The sequence below is a fragment of the Vombatus ursinus genome, unplaced genomic scaffold (assembly GCF_900497805.2).
Source record: "Vombatus ursinus unplaced genomic scaffold, bare-nosed wombat genome assembly UNPS02014784.1, whole genome shotgun sequence".
Taxonomy (NCBI): Eukaryota; Metazoa; Chordata; class Mammalia; order Diprotodontia; family Vombatidae; genus Vombatus; species Vombatus ursinus.
The window spans coordinates 23849533-23868171 of record NW_020954562.1 but is presented as its reverse complement, the minus strand read 5'-3'; the positions used below and the strand labels follow the sequence as shown (position 1 = coordinate 23868171).

The 18639-nt window shown below is 35.2% G+C and overlaps 1 protein-coding gene across 3 annotated transcripts in view; it reads left to right on the top strand.

Annotated features, from left to right (window-relative positions):
• The window catches only part of FSTL5 (follistatin like 5), an 856262-nt gene extending 838119 nt beyond the window's left edge, over window positions 1–18143 (top strand). For all 3 annotated transcript variants that reach the window (XM_027866922.1, XM_027866921.1, XM_027866920.1), the window contains one exon: window positions 17441–18143. In XM_027866922.1, the coding sequence (XP_027722723.1) occupies window positions 17441–18143 (703 nt within the window). The remainder of the gene's footprint in view (window positions 1–17440) is intronic.
• The last annotated feature ends 496 nt before the right edge of the window (window positions 18144–18639 follow it).

Here is an 18639-nt window from a genome sequence, read left to right as displayed (position 1 = left end):
TTTATTCATAATATATCTATTTCCCAGAACACACAAACTATATTTATATATGTATATGTATGAGCATATGCATATTTGTGTATAAACACACACATAAATTTGCCATAAAAGAGATGAGAAAATGTACCTCTATCCTTTTCTTGCCAAGGTGGATGACTATGAGTAAAGAATATGGCATATGTTACCAGGTAAGACCATTATTTTAGTTTCTTTTGTTTATATGTAAAGGGGGTCTGGATCATGGGCAGACCCCATTAATTTACTCAGCTAATACAGCATTTCAATGTAGAGGACACTAGACATTATTTTTAGGTGAACTGCAATAATGTATAAGGGATGTGCCTTAGACAAATTATGGAGATAATATGTAATTGGTTCTAGTCATCTAACTACATGGTGAAAGAGAAGTTCTCTGCTCAGCCTTGGAAGAATTCAAGAAGACCTGAATAAATTAGCTACCTCTTTTTTTTGGCCTCAATCATTTAGGGGGGAGGGAATCTTAGTGATTTTGCACACTACATCCAGTATGCTACTAGACACACCTGCACAACTTGGCATTAGGTAGGAGCCAAAATTAAAATAGGCTAAACTTCTTCAGGCTGCAGATAGGTTTTTAGCAGTTCATTTTCCAAGTAAAAGTATAATTAATGATTAAATTATTTTGCAAATAAACCAACCATACTTTAAAAAGGGAAATCTCAATTCATATCAATTAATTACACTTATTACTTAAGATTATGAAATCACATTAATGTTAAAAAGTTACCTTACTAAGTGGTACAAGTTTTAATAAATTTTTCACTTTTTCTTATTGTTTACATTTAGTTAATGGGACATATTATACTTTTTGTCAGCAATTAGTTTATCATACTCTGGAATCGTGTTTGAAATTGAGTTTTTTAGAAGTCTAAAAATTGACCTTAGTAGCCACCTCATTTTCTGAGTTTGCTTTCTTGAAAAACTGTGGTTCCCCACTGAGATTTTTCAACAATTTGGATGCTTTAATTTGTTTTTCATTCGTGTACAATTTGCTTGAGTCAGGATATTTTTATTTGAAATGGCCACGGGGCTTGTATTCCTTCAGAACTTCTCGGCAAACAAGGCCCAGTATTTTGTCTCTTGTGTAAGTAAACAAGTATCTATTTGTCCACTCTGAATTAAACATTCTATATTCTGATTCGATCATCCATTTCTTTTTATCACTTATTTTACAAAGTCACCCCAAAAACTTTAATGTTAGAACCAAAAATCTCCACAGCAACTGCTCACATACAAAGAAATACTGACCTAAGTGTCTGACTTTGGAGACAGCGTCAGACACTCATGTAACTTGGAGAAGGGCCATGCCACGAGGGAGAGGAAGAAGCCCCATAGAAGACATTAGCTGCATTGGTGCGTGGCTGTACTCACTTTGAAGTTCAATGCCAGTAGTGACCGAAAACACATGGAAAAGGCTTTCACTCCTCTCAAACTAGAGACAGGCTAATGATGGTGAGTCACATGAAAAAGAAGAAAAAATGTGCAATGGCAACCCATCTGCCAAATTACATGACGGTCATAGTAGTGACTAGTGGAAGGCAGGTTAAGTGGGGCACAGACAAAGCACTCATTACATTTTTACTTTCTTTTGCATCCTCTACATTTTTCGTGGGGTGCCCAAAATCCTTTGGTGGGCCGTATGTTGTGTAGACCTGCTATAAGGGGAAAGACCTTGAGGCTTCCCTATCTTTTGAGGCCATATAACCTGAGGAGAAGGACGGTGGATACCACCTTAGCTAGTGTGTGTCACCCTTCACCTTCATTAGGTGGATTCCAAGCAAGTCCTGCTTCCTGTCCATGTTAGAATCCCTGTCCATGTTTCAAAATTAGTTGGTTAGGAGAGTAGTTGTTTGGTTCAAAGCCGTTTGAAAAAGTATGATAATTCCAGATAGGAAGGCTATCAGAATTGGCTTAGGAATTTCATCACATATTCTGGGTCTTATATTAAAGTATTAAATTGTAATTAGAAAATTACAGAAATTGGAGCAAGTATGACTTTCTATGAAACTCCTGAGGAGAAACTGCCAGGGTGAGAATGGGAGGGGCACAAAGGATAAGCTTTGTCCAAAAAAGGACCTTGTAAGCTTAAAAGTTTCTAGAGACTTCTATTTCCCATCTTCCCATGGGAACATATCTTAGAAACATCTCTGGATCAGCAGATAGCAGTGTCTGCATTGGTAGCTAAAGACAAAATGGACAAAGGTTCAAAACTTTCAAAAGCAACCCAGGAAAGAAACTACACCATGCCTATGGAAAACCTTTGTAGCAATCAGAATGTGTATTTATAAACTCTTTTTCATATGTATCCTCTAAGCCTATTTTCCTCTGGGCTTTTTATGTATTTATCTGAGACTGTCAGACAGTAGCACTATAGCAATGATTCTTCGGGTATCACCTTACTAATATCCATTTATAAGTACCAGTTAAGACTGAATAAGTAAATGTTTCTCAGTTGATAATCTGTGGGGGAAATAAACCTCTGGGAGCATGAATCAGTAGCAAGAAAGATTAATTCATAATTCCTCAGGTGGGTGAGGATCCTCCCCTATTACACACTTGCTAGAACACTGAGAGAGAAATGAGGTCCATCTCTTGTGACCTGACTCATCAGTGGGAGTGGGAATTGGGATATGAAATCAGAGCCTATATTTAAAATACTCCACTTTTTTTTCGGAAAATGCTAGTGGAATAAAAGGTCGGGGCGGGAGAACACATTAGTCATGAAGTATGGAGTATATGGCTACAAAGGTGATAGAGAAAGTGGTTGTAGATTAATACCTTGAATACTAACCTAAAGCATTTGAATTTAATTCATTAGTGAAAAACGGCTACAACAAATTCTTGCATAAATGAGGTTTGGGTGATCATCATAATGTCACTAGTTTTTAATGGTTATTATTCTAACCTAGTTCTGTATTGTAGATTGAATTGGGAAAAGTTACAAGGCAGGAAAATAGCTAGAAAGCTATTGAAAAAAATTTAGGAATGAGCAGTAAGATTCTAATCTGAGAGCTGCAGTAAGAATTAAACGGAGGTTGAGGAGAAAACCTATCCAAAAAAATTTTTTGACCCACTAACGTTTCATAATATGTACGCCTTGCACAGCCCTCCCAAAATAAACAAGCAAAAATAAATAACAACAACAGCAAAAACAAGCTAATTACAAAACAGCAACAGACTACTCCAGTTTCTACTGCAATAACAGAATCCATGACTCCTAAAGTAAATTATGATTACTACCAGGAAACTAAAATAAAATAGTAATTTAAGAGTACCTAAACTCCCCAAAATCATAATTTTCAGAAATTTCTAAGAACATTAGGATAAATTAAGAGGAAAAAGGCCTACAAAAATGGTTTTTATGTTCACATATTTCATAGGTGGGTACAAATAATGAAAGAACTCAACGATATATGAATCTAGCTAGGGAGAGAGGAACAAACACTTATTAAGCACATTACTTATGTTGCTGGATTGTGCTAAATGCTTTAAAAATATTATCTTATTTCTTATAAAAAGGCCTTTCTTCTCCTTGCCTCCCCCCCCAAAAAAATGGGCAATGAAATCTTTAGTATAAGCAATGTGGAAATGTGGGAAATGTATTGAGACAATTCACCAATTATTATAGCACAGAGAAATTAAAAAGAAAGAAGATAAAAGGTCATTGGTTCTGTCAAAACTAGTGTTTATTCCAATGAGCCATAGCAACCAAGCCAGAATGCTTAACTTCCCATTATCATCAAATGAAAGCAACAACATCTAATGATCCAAAGAAGAGAAATTTCTTCTCCACCACCACCACCCCAGTCTCTTGTAGCTATAATAAGGGAGGAACTACCATGAAGGAATATATAATAGTCTCAGCGATAGTACTTTTGAAAGAATCACTTGCTTGTACACATTGTGATGTTGACAGATTTTTGATACCTTATCAACAAATAAAAATGAATAACAGTGAAGTTACTAAAATAGCTCTTTACACTGGAATGTCTTGCAGAGAAATATTTCTACATACTGTATTTTAAAGAATCTGAGTGTTGTGCTTTCAGGTTAAAGAAATGATGTGTGTGAGCCATCAATCACCCACTCACATATAGCTGTAAATTAGAGAACAATATCAAAACAAATTAGTAACTGGTGTTCTACATACAAGATATGATGCAAGATACTAAAGATACAAGATACGATAGATCCAACTGAGAAAAAGAGATGTATTTTGTTTGTGTACAGATTAAAGGAACAGAGGGGTTTTTTTTTTCAGTTAGAAAAGCTAAGTGGACCACAGAAATAAACCAAGTTGAACAGCCAAGAAAACATGTTTAGGGCAAAAAAAAACTGTAGTTTTTTGAAAATATATATTTCATTTTCTTCTCTTTGCTACTAATGAACAAATAGTCTAAATTCATGAAAAATAATAACTTGTTAAGTAGCATTTGCCTTCTTTGGAATGTTAGTAGATTTTTCTGGGTTTAGGCTTCGGGAACCTGAAGCTTTACAGTCTTAAATTTGAGTTTTTCTGTATAGATTAGAATTGTAAAACTTGGGTGTCAAAAAGAAATAATTTGCAGCTCTAGCCTACATTTTACATGGCAAAAGTAAGCTGTTTACCTTTCCACCTTAAACTCCACCTATTGAAATAATAGACATAAGTATATTGTATTATATTGTTCCCTTTGTCCAAAAATGATTCTATATCTAGGAGTGCCATTATGCTACTGGATTCCTTTGTTCTCCATAAAATATCATGCAATGCTACCTCAATAGATTTGGAGTGACCTTTGAATTTGTAGGTGTGAGTATTCCCTTCACAGATCATAAGATCATTAACTAGAAAAGAGCTTCAAGTTCATTCAGTCCAAACCCTTAATTTTAAAGATAAAGACATGGAGGCACCAAGAGATTAATTGACTTGCTCATGGTCACAGAGTTCTCCCTGTTCAGGTTCTCTGAAGAGGAATCCAACATGCTTTTAATGACATCATGGAATTTCCTCATCCTGAAGAACTATCACTCTCAGGTTTCAATATGCTTCCCTGATGGAGGTTTTATCCTGGTTGCTGGAGATTTGCCTCTTTTCTTTTTTGTATGTCACAGGTGCCATCTTGGTCTGTCTCTTTATGGTCCTGATAAACCCATCTTCTTTTTTTATTATTGTTATTCTTTAATACTTGGAAAAGAAAAATTAAAGTTCATTGGACATAAGCATCTTTTGAGGTCATCAGGTCCAACCTCCTTATGAGTCCCAGGAAAATGAAGTAACAGATACTCAAAGACATGCAGGCAATTAGAGGTAAAGCTGATACTACAACCTAAGGCTCTTCACTCCTTATCCAAAGCTCTTTTCATTGTTGTCCTCTCTCTTTAGCATTGAAGAGATGAACTTTAAAACAAATTTTCCATTGTGAAGATAGGTTTAGCAAAGTCCAGAGAATTCATTTCTCCAATATTATTTGGGTCCTTTGGCAGTGGTGGGAAATAATGCCTATCTCTATTCTTTTTCAATTTTCTCCTCATAGTTTTTTTTTTCTCCCAATTTTCCATATCTCTACAAAACTCACATTTCCACATTATTACTTTCCCCATCATAGTTTCAGTATATCACAGGTAAACATAAGAAATTAAACAGAAATTTGGGGGAGTTTTGAGGAAGCTGCAGATGACATGTGAAGGCCAGTAGAAGACACAGAAAAGGTTTAGAAATTCAGAAAAGCATAAATTGTATTATAGTATTGTATAATATCAACATGTTCTACTTTTGATGCCATAATAATTCAGACTTCTTCTCTAGTATGAAGGGAGGGCCAAAAAAATTTTATGTGTGTCTTCCAGATCATGGGAATGCTGCACCCTTTAACCCCCATGAAGTGGAAGGGATAACTCTACCCTTTTTTAGTGACAACATCAAAATCAGGTTTCCTGCATTTCCTCCATTCATAGTCTAGCATTCTGGATCTTTGCCAGAATTTTGAGCCACTGTTCTCTCTTATTTGTCTTATTCGTTGATTTCTCCTTCCATAGCTATGCAACAGGTTCATACAGGTATTTGTGAAAATGTGTTTTTGCTAACATTTTCATAAGTTTTCTGAGTGGTTGTTCCAGTAAGTTTGTCCATCAAGACAGGGAATGTGTCTTTCATTTGAGTGCTCCTTGATCCAAACAAATATAGTATCATGCAGTCATGGTCAACAAACATTTATTAAGTAAGGTTAGAAACACTACTCTGTGCCAGGCACTGTGCTGTATCTCTCAGTCCTGTTTCATTTTTTTCTTTCTATTCATAGTGCTTTGTAGACAGTAGGTGTTTAATAAGTGTTTGTTGAATTTAACAGGATATAATGGCCTTAATAATTCCAAGTTGAAGAGATAAAAATGTGATTACTATAATAAAAGTTACATATATATGTAGGCATCTAGATGGCTTAGTGGATAGAACACTAGACATGGAGGCAAGAAGACCTTAGACACTAGCTGTGTGACCTTGTGCAAGTCACTTAACTTCTGTTTGCCTTAAACCACTAAAGAAGGAAATGGCAAACCACTCCAGTATCTTTGCCAAGAAAACCCCATGGGCATGGTTCACAGAGTCATGAAGACTCATACAGGTGAAAAACTGACAACAGAAATAGCACTATGTTGCTTTAAAGTTTGTTAAACCATGTATGCAGGTGATCTCATTTGAGCCACACAATAGGGATCACATTTATTACCCTTATTTTACAGATGAAAAACTTAAGACTTTGAAGAGGTAAATTAATTGCCTAGGGTCACACAGTAAGTATCAGGATGTGGTAAAATTTTTAATGCAAGCCATCCTGATTCCAAGTCTGATACTGTAGCCAGTTTGCCTTGCTGTTTGTGCCCCATATCCTCTAGAGTTTCTTAAGAATAGCACAGCTATCTTCATGACTTTATAAAGTTTTTAAAATCCTTCACAATTTGAATCTAACCTATACTTGCAGCCTCAGCATCCTTTATTTCCCTTCCCATGCTTAGCCTTTTAGCCAAATTGGCTTTCTCTCTGTTCCTCACACACAGGAACTCCTATTTCTCTCACCCATTTCCATACATTTGCAACCTGGCTGTCCTTTATGCCTGAAGTGCGCTTTCTCCTAACCTCTGTCTACCTCACATAACCTCTCATTTACTTTCAAAATGAAGCTTTCATACACATAATCAACATAATACTCTACCTGCCCCCCCCGCAATACTATTGCCCTCCATCATTAATTAACATATTTATTTTGCATTTATTCTGTAAACACTTCTAGTCATCTCCTCAGCCAATAAACACTGATTAAGTACCTACATAGTGCCAGACATTGTGCTAAGTGCTGGAGATACTAATAAAGACAAAAAAATTATACCTGCCCTCAAGAAGCTCACCTTCTAATGGAGAAGACAATATGCAAAAAACAAACAAACAAACAAACAAAAAACTCACCCAACCATATTCAGATATGATATATACAGGGTAAATGGGGGATAAATTAGAGGAGAAGAATTTAGCAAGGATGGACCAGGGAGGGGAGAGGAGAGAGACAAGGAAAGGCTTCTTGCAGTATGTGGGATTTTAGCTGAGTTCTTGAAGAAAGCTAGGAGGTAGAAGTGAGGAGGGAGAATATTTCAGGCACAGGTAACAGTCAGTGAAAATGCAAGGAATGGGAGGATTCGGTGTTATGGGCCGTCATAGTTGCAGGTAGGCCCACATTATTATCACAGAGGTGAGTAAAGCATAAGACGATTGGGAAGGTAAGCAGTTACCAGTTCATGACTGCTTTAAAGAACAAACAGAACATTTTATATTGGATCCTAGAGGTAACAGGGAATCAAAATAAATAAAATAAATAAACAGTTGTTTATTGAGTTGGGAGGGAATGACACAGATAGATCTTCACTTTGTAAGTATGATTTTGGTAGCTTAGTGGAATATAAGAGGAAAAGTTGAAGCAAGGTTTCTACAGAAGTCTGGGCAAGGGTGGTGAGGGCCTCAATCAGTCTGGGATCTATGTGAGTAGAGAGAAGGGGACACAACTAACACGTGTTATGAATGTACAGATCATAAGACCTGGCAACTGTTTGTGCATGTGGGGTGATAGCAAGTGAGGAGTTGAGGATGAGTGGTTTCATAGGTTTGGTGGCACCTTCAACAGTAATCCAGTCCTGGAGCATTAAGTAGTGATTTTTTACTTCTCTGATTCTTAGAATTTTTATGAGACTTCCAGACATGTCAGTTCTTTCCCAAAACTATTCTTCTTTCTTACCTGTACCAACTACTTTTCCTAGTAATGAGTTATCCGGTCTATTGTTATTGCTTCTTATTCAAATCAAATGACTATCTTTGCAATCTAAATTAGTACTGAATATAGATATGTAGATATATGGTAGATATTACTCCCATAACCTCCTTTGTTCTTTCTCATGTCTGTTTTAGTTAATTCAAAATATGTCATAACCACCTATCTAGATTAGAACTTGGATTCTTAATCTATGTTCTATTGACTACACTGAGAGATCTATGGATAGATTTCAGAAGATCTTTGGACTTACATCTTTATTTTTAGTAATCTCTAACTGAAATTTAGCATATCTTTCAATTATGAATGCAGGTAATAAAACATTAATGGGTCCATAGGTTTCACCAGATGATCAAAGGGGGAACCACGACACACACACACACACACAAAGTAAAGTACGTCAGATCAAAACCTAATCTCAAGTGTTTCTAAGTTCATTCCACTATCTAATTTTTCTGAGTTGTTCCATAGTACTTTTAGCCTCAGAACTTTAAATAGCCCAGCAGTCTGTTTCTCTCTCTATCACCCAGAGAAATAGTGATATATCTTCTGCTCAATTAGTCTAGAAACAAAGATCAACTTGGAAAGCACAGTGTCAGCATCACAGTGTTAGCCTCCTACTTAAAATACTGTTATCCTATTATACTATCAAATATTTAATGATTTTATATATCGACCAATGTACTACTCCAGATTGCTTTTAGAGAATTATAAGATGAATAAAATAGCTGCTTTCAGTTAAATGCCCACATTCCTTAAGAACTAAGTTCTTAACTTAAGAACTCTAAATTTATAGTAGCTACCAGGTCTTTACAATTTAATCAGTTGCTTAGTATTACTTTTCAGGTCAGGAAATTCTTGGTTAGTTACAGGTTGGAGAAGAGATCCTTTAAGCTAATTCAGAGATGGCTCTGTCTGACTAAAGGAATGCATACTAGAGGGCACATCCTACTCCTCTCCACACAGGAGCAATGGCAGTCCAGTAGTGTCTGTATTGTTGCATGGGGGCTAGTGATGTGGTGTACGTGTGTTTTTGTTAATATTGATGTTTTACTATTAGCAAAGCACAGACTTGCTTTATGAGACCTTTGTGTGATGGACAAGTGTCTATATAGTATTTTATATTTATATAGCACTAAATCTACCCTAAATTGACCAGTGAATGAGCAACAACATAATCTACTTTGGAAAATATGGCCACATTCTGTGTTAAAACAAGGACAAGATAAAGATACACATAGCAAAGATATGCATAGCACTCCCTTCTCACAAGTAGGATCCTCAGATTAACTAGTTGGTGCATTAAGCTAGTTGGTGCATTTTCTCTATTTAGTCCAAGAATACAACTAATTAGTCATTTAATGAAATGGCACAGTAAGATTTATGACAGAATATTCCAACCATAAACACATTGCATTTTTCCATAAATATGCACATCTTCAATGGAGGAAAGTAAATAGATCTGAGGATTATGCAAGAGGGGCCCACATGTGGTGAATATGTATGGAGTCTTACAGAGTATAGTATCTAGAAGCTTTCCCTGACAATGGTAGGCTGGTGGCTCTTAAATTACAGTCACCATGTCCAGTAAACAAAACTCAGGCAAATTAACCTTAGGAGAAGATTAGATTTTTCATTTTTTGAGTGCTATTCCAGGGTCAGAGATAAAATCCTTCTCTTAGAATTAACTATGGAACTAAGAGCTCTAATAATTTTACACGTTTCCAAAATCTTTTCTGACTTAGCTGCTAATTAATTTTAGCCAGAAAATAAGGAAGACTAATGAAGCAAGGTCAATGGTCTCCACCTACCCAGCCTAAATTCCTGGATTAATTATACATATCTATCAGTAGCAATCAGCATCAGTGTTCAAAAACACAACAAAACAAAAAGTTTTTATCAAGGATTACTTGTACTGGAGAAGTAGTACAAAAGACATCCTTGAGGACATGAAAAATCACAAAGGAAGGGACTACATATACAGTGAGACTGGGAATAGATGAGGCTGGGCCAAGGGCTATATTGGCATTCTCAAGATAATTAAAAGCATCAGAGAAAGTTGACCAGTGTGCTGGGGGATTTCATGGATAATATATAGAAATCCATATAAGAAAATCACACAGAATGAGAGGGTGTGTAGGAGTTGTGATATGCACAAAGAATAGCACTCACCTGAATTCATTCACAGATCTGTTAAAAGGACACAATTGTCTACCTCACAAAATGTGTCTTAAAGAGACTTGCTTAACTATCTTGAATCCTAAACTTTCATGCTCCTAAAGAGTAGACTTCTGTATTTTAAGTATGAAATGTACTGTATAGACTTCATAATATATGCTCGCTACCCAACAAACTATACGCTACTAACGAGCCAGTTATTCTCTGAAAGTAATGACCACTTTGGAAAACTACATTAAATCTTGTAGGCCATGAAAGAACCAACTATGCTAATGTACTATGTACTACATTGAAATAATAAAGAATACACCTGAGCTGCACAGATCACTTAATATTCAGGAATAAATTTCATGATCTTTTTATTTTATTTTATTTTTGTTTTTTAATTAATAGAGAAGTCCAATTTCTCATCCTCCCTCCCTTCCTCCATTCCTTTCTTTTTTCCTCCTTGCATCACTTTCTTCCTTCCTTTCCTCTTTCTTTCCTTCTTTTCTTCCTTCTTTCCAGGGAATGAAATGGTCTGGGGAAATCTTTCAACAAAGAAATGCTGAGATCTATCAGGATATCTGGAAAAGCATACATGCACACATATATGTTATACTTCCTTATCCCAAAGCTCTAGATCATCTAGTCATCTCTCATATGCATCAATGTATTCAAGCAATCTAGTCATCTCTCATTTGCATCAATGTATTCAAGCAATCTAGAAAAATTTATGTTCTTTATGAGACTGTAACAAATGTGCCCAATTTTATTTCTTTTTGCTGCTTTTGTTTTTCAACTATGAATGCAGCTACCTTTTATGAGGAGATATGTCTCACTGATGCATTTAATAGGTCAGCAAGATGCTTTTATACATGATACAGAAAGTCTCATTTGTCAATTTTTTAAAAATTACAAATGTGTCAACCCTGTTCTCTCTTACTATTCAATAGTAAGCTGTTTGACAGATTGTAGCTATGCTAGGCAATGGTTCAAGCATTACGGGGCTAGATCAGTCACAACAAATTATGCTATTCACTTATTATGTTAACTTCATATGACAGAAACAAAACATGAACGGGGTACCCATAACTAATTCCAAAGGGAAGGAAACTAGAAAAAAGAGAGGAAATCACATATGGACACAATTCTGGAGACATTATCATCTTTTAAAACTCAATGTTTAGACACTTTAGGAATTTCTTGTTTTGAATTATTTTAAGTGGACATATTTCAACTATTTCTTGTCCCAACCCTTATTTTTTTTATGACTTTGGACAGTCTTATGGGTGCATCATCCAGGTCTTGCTCTTAGTAAGCTTATGTTGAAATAAGAACTGTTAGACTATGACTCCCACCCAAAATGCTGTCTCAGTGCTTTTCATAATTCATATATTTATTATTTAGTGCTTTCATGACTTACTTCTTAGAAGCATTAAGACACAAACCTGTGTCCTTAACTTTATTATAATAGCACTTCTTAAGTCACTTGTTGTCAAGACAAAACTTTATATCATGTGTATGTAAAGATCTTTTCAGGGTTAAATTAAATGATTAATATATAATATATTTATAAATTATCACAATAAAATATTTTTTCCTAAAAAAAAAGTCAGCTATAAATCTAATCCTTTGGCATTTGATTTTGACACCACTTAATCTTTTCTTACAGGAGTCAGCAATCAAACATAGAAACAAAGGGCTGACTACACAGGAACACGAAACATAGTGAATGATGGCATGTGTCAGATTCACAGTTCAAGATTCAAAAACAGAATGTTAGCTATATCACTGAAGTTTAGTCTACTTGGTCATATGCTCACTTGTTAATTAAAAGAACAAGCCCTTATTCATTCTTAGTATTCTTAATATATCAGAACTTAAAGAGAACTTTAAGACTATTTAGTCAAGTCTTCTCATGTTAACATATCACAAATTTGGAGCTAGAACAGTCCTAAGAAGCAATATAGTCCAACCCTCTCATTTTACAGATGAGAAAACTGAAGCCTAGAGAGGCTAATGTAGCAGAGTCAGAATTTGAATCCAGATCCTCTGACTCTTTCCAGGATACCACATTTCCTACCCTAAACCTTTTGGGAAGTAATTAAGTACAAGACTTGAAGTCAAGTGAAATTCCTTTACCATTATCTTCCAGGATCTGTCCAAATTATTTCCACTTCATTATTTATTTTGGTAATTTTGCTCCAATATGTAATAATATGGGGGCTATCACCTGGGCCATAGAAATGTTGTTTTTTTTACAAGTGATTGGGTTGGTGATACTATTTGGCATAATCCATTTTTTAAATTTTTTCCCTGATTCCACCTCTTTCACCATAATTTGAAGGTGAATCTGAGACCTGTGGCCAAAAATTTAGTCTTTGTTTTCAAAACTAGATAACTAGAAAACTAGTCTATAAAACTAGAATAACATATCTCAGATGTCTTGTGTCAATTCCTCATAGCACACTAATAATGTAATTGAATTGGTAGCTTTCCATGTGCCCTCAAATTATCACATACATTATATTTTATTATTTATGATATTATGATGATGTAATATTATGACAGTATTAATACTACCATGATAATATAATAATATTATATGTAACATAAATTTATGTGTTTTCATGTTTAAATGTTGTAAACACTACAGTAGAATATTAGATACTATTTTGTCCTATATTTCCCATGCTTATCACAGTGCCTTGCTAATACAAGATGGCTTAATGAATCTTTTACTGGAGTAATCTGGATGGACTTCTGTCATTAAGATTTAAGTTTCTTGGGGACAGCTAGGTGGCGCAGTGGATATAGAGCACCGACCCTGGAGTCAGGAGCACCTGAGTTCAAATCCAGCCTCAGACACTGGATACTTACTAGCTGTGTGACCCTGGGCAAGTCACTTAACCCCATTGCCTAGACAAAAAAAAAAAAAAATATTAAGATTCTTATGGGAAGAAATTGTTTTGCTTTGTCTTCCTATCCTAGCACTTACACCACTATGCCAGGCATCCAGTAAATGCCTACTGGTCTGTATTGGCTAGGATTCTATTAGATAGTGATTCATATTGACAAAATGGTGCCATTTAAAGAACAGGATATTGACTTGGCTTTTTTTTTTCTTTTTAGCCTAGGTCATAAGCTAAAACTGTACCCCCTTTTTAAGCTTAAGCAAGGACAAAAATTATTAGAAAATGCAGGGAAAACATAATGGAGGAAAGAAACAATAAAATATAACTCTGCTAACTGTCTCTGACAAACATCATGCCTAAAGGCTACAATTACCTAGTTTCATTAACTGTAAAAGAAGTTATTTTAAAATAAGTTTTAACTCTCATTCCTCATAGAACACAGACTTCTTTACTCTCTTTATAGACTCTGACAAACATTAGTGAGACAATGTTAGGCCTGACACTTTGCAAGATTTTATTACACTAAGCAGAATGAAGGTTGAAAATATCATAAATATTAATCAGGGTTTAATGGACAGTGGGAGGCCTCCACACATCAACCTGTACCAGGGGAAACTTTGAATTAAACACACCACTTCCTACCCTATAAATCACTGGTGAAAACTTGAAGGTATTTGGATGCCTTGCTTATGCTGCTACATCCCAAGTCACGAAATAGTCTAGGTGCAAAAATAGACATCATTTTATCACTCCACATGGAGCTTCTTCATTTTTTAACCAGCCCATTTCTTTGTTCCTTTTAAATTTTAATTACTTCTGAAAGATTCAGAATTTATATCTCAGAAGAATCAAGGCCTTTATTTTTTTCCTGCAGAGAAAAACGGTACAGGTGAAATTGGTGCAAGCTTTTCTCACATTGTCTCATTACTGAACTTAAAATGATAATATAAAGGGACAAGCTGCCTCAGGTTTGAGAGCTGAGTCCAACAGTCAATGATTGATTGACTTATTGCATTAATTAAATATGTCCATTGCTAGTTTTGCCTCAAGGCACATTTACTATGTACAACAGAAAAAGACAGTGCTTCCCACCATAATTTGGTATTTCGTAAGTAATATCAGTTATATGTATTTGCGCACGCACACACACACACACACACACACACACACACAGGGCCTCAAAGAGTATACAGATGAAGAAAAAAATTCACAAATGAAGGGCCACTCATTTTATATAAAATAATCTCATAGTGATACTTACAATACTTACACAAAGATGTAGAATTAAGCTAGGAGGTTCAATCGGTGTATTTTTCATTGTCCATTTAGGACACTCAAGTCCTTAGTTTGTATAGCCAACCCCTTGACTGTTATACCAATATTTGCCATTGGCTATATACTGAGGTATCTATTTCCTATATAATCATCACAGATTTATTTTTAAGATTAAAACATTTGAAAAATTTCCCACAAACCATTGCCATATTCAAAGTTATGATGGTGGTGGTAGGGGGAATCTTAAGAAGGTAAGTTGTTGCTAATGAGTATAGAGTATAACAAAATGAAGGAAAGAATGAATGAAACACATTTATTAAATGTCTACTGTGTGCCAGGCACTGGGGATATAAATATAAAAGTTAGCCCTTGTTTCAAGTAGGGGAAGATGACTCATGTAGGAGAGTGGTAGCTGGGGAAGGGATTTATGGCCTGGACAAATTAAAAAAAAAAGGCAAAAGGAGTTACAGGTCAGTCAATTGCCTCATCTTTTTTTTTTTTTCCAGGAATAATGGTAGTATTAATTTGATTAGAGTTTCTAGAGCAAGAGGAAACAGTAGCAAGAGATTGAAGCTACCTTTGCCATGGCAGGGCAGATAAGAAGATGTCCAGAGTAGATGCTGAGATGAAAAATAAAGCATAGTCTGTAGAAGGCTGGTAACTTGCTCTCATCAAACAGAATAGCTCAACCTCAGGGTGACATTCCAAACAAGATTGGATTAACTCTTCTAGAGGAAGGGAGAATGGTCTCAGTAGGTCAAGTCCAGAGAATGGTTATTTTTTTTTCATATCCATTCTATTGGTTCTTCATTTATTGCATTAAGCAGCTAAAAGACCTTTTAAATAAGTAATCATTTCTTCCTTAGTGAAATACTTTTGCTAGCACAAAGCCTTACTGATTTGTCTTCAAGGAAATCATTTTGATTGTTCTATACCATGTTAAAAATGTGTTATTTCTAACTCTCTTGCATTGCAAGAAACATACTAATCATTAAATTTCTCAGTCATTTGTTAGATTCAATGAGATGTACTCATGTATGATTGTAATGAAAGAAAAACTATGAGAATAATGGCAATTATTTAAATTTAGAAGTCTCCATTTAATTTAGAATATTCTAGTTAAACTGTATAGGTCATAGAAACATAAGATATTTTTAATCCTTTATGATTAAATGCAGACCATGAGCATTTTTACATTTCTGTGACGTGAGGATTTTTGTTCTCACAAATTCTATATCAGAGATGTAGAATTAGAATAGACCTCAGAGACCATCTTGACCAACACCATCCTTTTAGAGATGAGGAAACTGAAACCTGGTAGGTTAAGAGACTTTGCCTAAGACCAGAGAGGATTTGAACCCATGTCTTACGGCTCTTGAGTCAGTACTCTTTGTACTGCCTCTAGGTTTGGAAACAGCTGAAAAGGGATTTTGTTTGAAGTGAAAACTTAAGCAAAGTATGCCTAGCATGAGATTGACTAAAACCCAATTTGGATCTAATCTTGTTCAGTCAATCTAGGCTCCTTTTCTCTCCCAGTAACAATTATTTGCTGTTAATACTATTAACCCACTGATTCAGCCTGTCAAGATTTCCAAATATATTAACACTGAGCAATAGGGACCTCTGACACCCTGCAGCTAGGATTCAGAACAGCTCAGTTATGTTATTGGAAAAGACTGAAATGAAGCCATAATTAATCAAAAACCCCATACAAATGACTTGTTCATTTGAACTATTCTTCACTAGAAACATAATAGAATCTCAAATAGTATTTTACAATAATCTTATAAGAGTATAAAATTAAAACTGAGTTAACTGAAGAAAATAGTCATATGATTGGGAGATGGATAAATTTCAGAATGATAAAGTTCAATGCATGAAATTTATGCCAGTGATTTCTTTAGGGAATTAGGGTAGAATTGACAAAGGTGACAGGCAATACAAAAGAGGTCATAAAATATAACAAATTCAACCCTGATAGTTGGAAGTCATAAACCTATAATTTTTTGAGATAAGCACTTCGATTGAATTAAAATGGAAAATAGTTGGATAATTATCAGGATAACAATGAATGCTGAATTAATTTGTTGTCCTTAAGAAAATATGGAGCAAATGAAAATAATGACAGCAGGAAGATTGGTACATGAGCCTTTTACCCCTCAAGGATATTCTAACATTTAGAAAGGCAGTATGGTATAGTAGAGAGTAAACTTTAGCGTCAGGAAGACTGGCGTCCAAGTGCCATCCCTGATAAATATTAGCTGTGTGATTGTGAGCAAGCATTTAACCCTTCTTAGTTTTCTAGCCTCATATTGTAAGCTGTAGTAAAGATGCCAAACCAATTTTGGACAAAATTCCCTGTGATGATCCAATCACAAGTCCAGGCTTAATCTCTTTAGTAACCCTTAATTGAAACACAAGCTCTTCATAGACTGAAAGATAAAGCAGAATAACTGCTAACTTTGTTTCCCTACATGTGAAAAAGACCTATAAGAAAATATATCTTCTGCCAATTTACTAGACACTTTACTTTTAGTATTTTACTTTAGACTCTGCTAATTATAATTGACAAGAAATAAGGAAACTGTAATTTAGAAGTTGGATTTTAGATCTTTGTTCTAATAAGGCTTGAGGGTACAAAGAGAACTTGATACAAAGGTCTTATATTTCTTTAGTACTCTTATCCATAAAGCATCTATATCATTATAGCATAACACTGTGATTTCTTATTTAACTCCTCCCCTCTTATTTTTTTAGGTTTGGATTCATTCTTCACAAAGATGAAGCTGTACTACAGAAAATTGATCTTGAAACTCTGTCATATATAAAGACAATTAGCTTAAAGGACTACAACTGCATTCCTCAATCTCTGGCTTACACTCACCTTGGAGGATACTATTTTATCAGTTGCAGCCCTGACAGTACTGGGGCTATTCCACCCCAGCTCATGGTGGACAGTGTAACTGACTCAGTCATTGGATACAATGGTGATGTTATGGGTACCCCATATGTTTCTCCAGATGGACACTATCTTGTAAGCATTGATGATGTGAAAGGCCTCATGAGGGTCCAGTACATTACCATAAGAGGAGAAATCCAGGATGCATTTGATATTCACACTAACCTGCATATATCTGATGTGGCCTTCCAGCCCTCTTTTACTGAAGCCCACCAGTACAATGTCTATGGCAGCTCAGGCATGCAAACAGATGTGCTCTTTGTAGAACTTGCCTCTGGGAAGGTTAAAATGATCAAGAGCCTCAAGGAGCCTTTAAAGGCAGAAGAATGGCCTTGGAACAGAAAAAACAGGTTAATCAAAGACAGTGGGCTCTTTGGCCAATACCTGATGACACCATCCAAGGAATCCCTATTTATCTTAGATGGACGACTCAATAAGCTAAACTGTGAGATCACTGAAGTAGAGAAAGGAAACACAGTCATTTGGGTTGGAGATGCCTAAAGAATCAAGTTAGATAACTACTGAATGAATAGTTTTACAGTACATTGCACTTAACTCCATTCTTTCAATTTATGGTTTTTCTTTGGAAGTTTATATTTTAAACTGATGTAACTTAGATCATTTGGTGTCCCAATGGAATTTGGATTTTAATATGGCAGAGCAATTAAAATGTCTTTGAAGACATATTGATTGCAATCAATATTAGAAATAGTAGGGAATTGCCCAACTCGTTTAAAGAAACATTCCATAGTTACATTGTAAATTAATGATTACAGAGAAATTTCAAGAAAATTTAGCAAATTATATATAACTCCAGAAATTTTCCAGTAACTTAAGCTCGATTACATTTTAAGGGTGATTTGTTTAGTTGTTGTTGTTGTTGTTGTTTTTTATTTTTGTTGCTGTTTTTTTTTCCCTCTTTCAGTTTACTTCAAATCACAAATAAAGGTATGTGCAACCTTAGAATTCTGAAATGAAAACATTCTGTCCTGTCCAC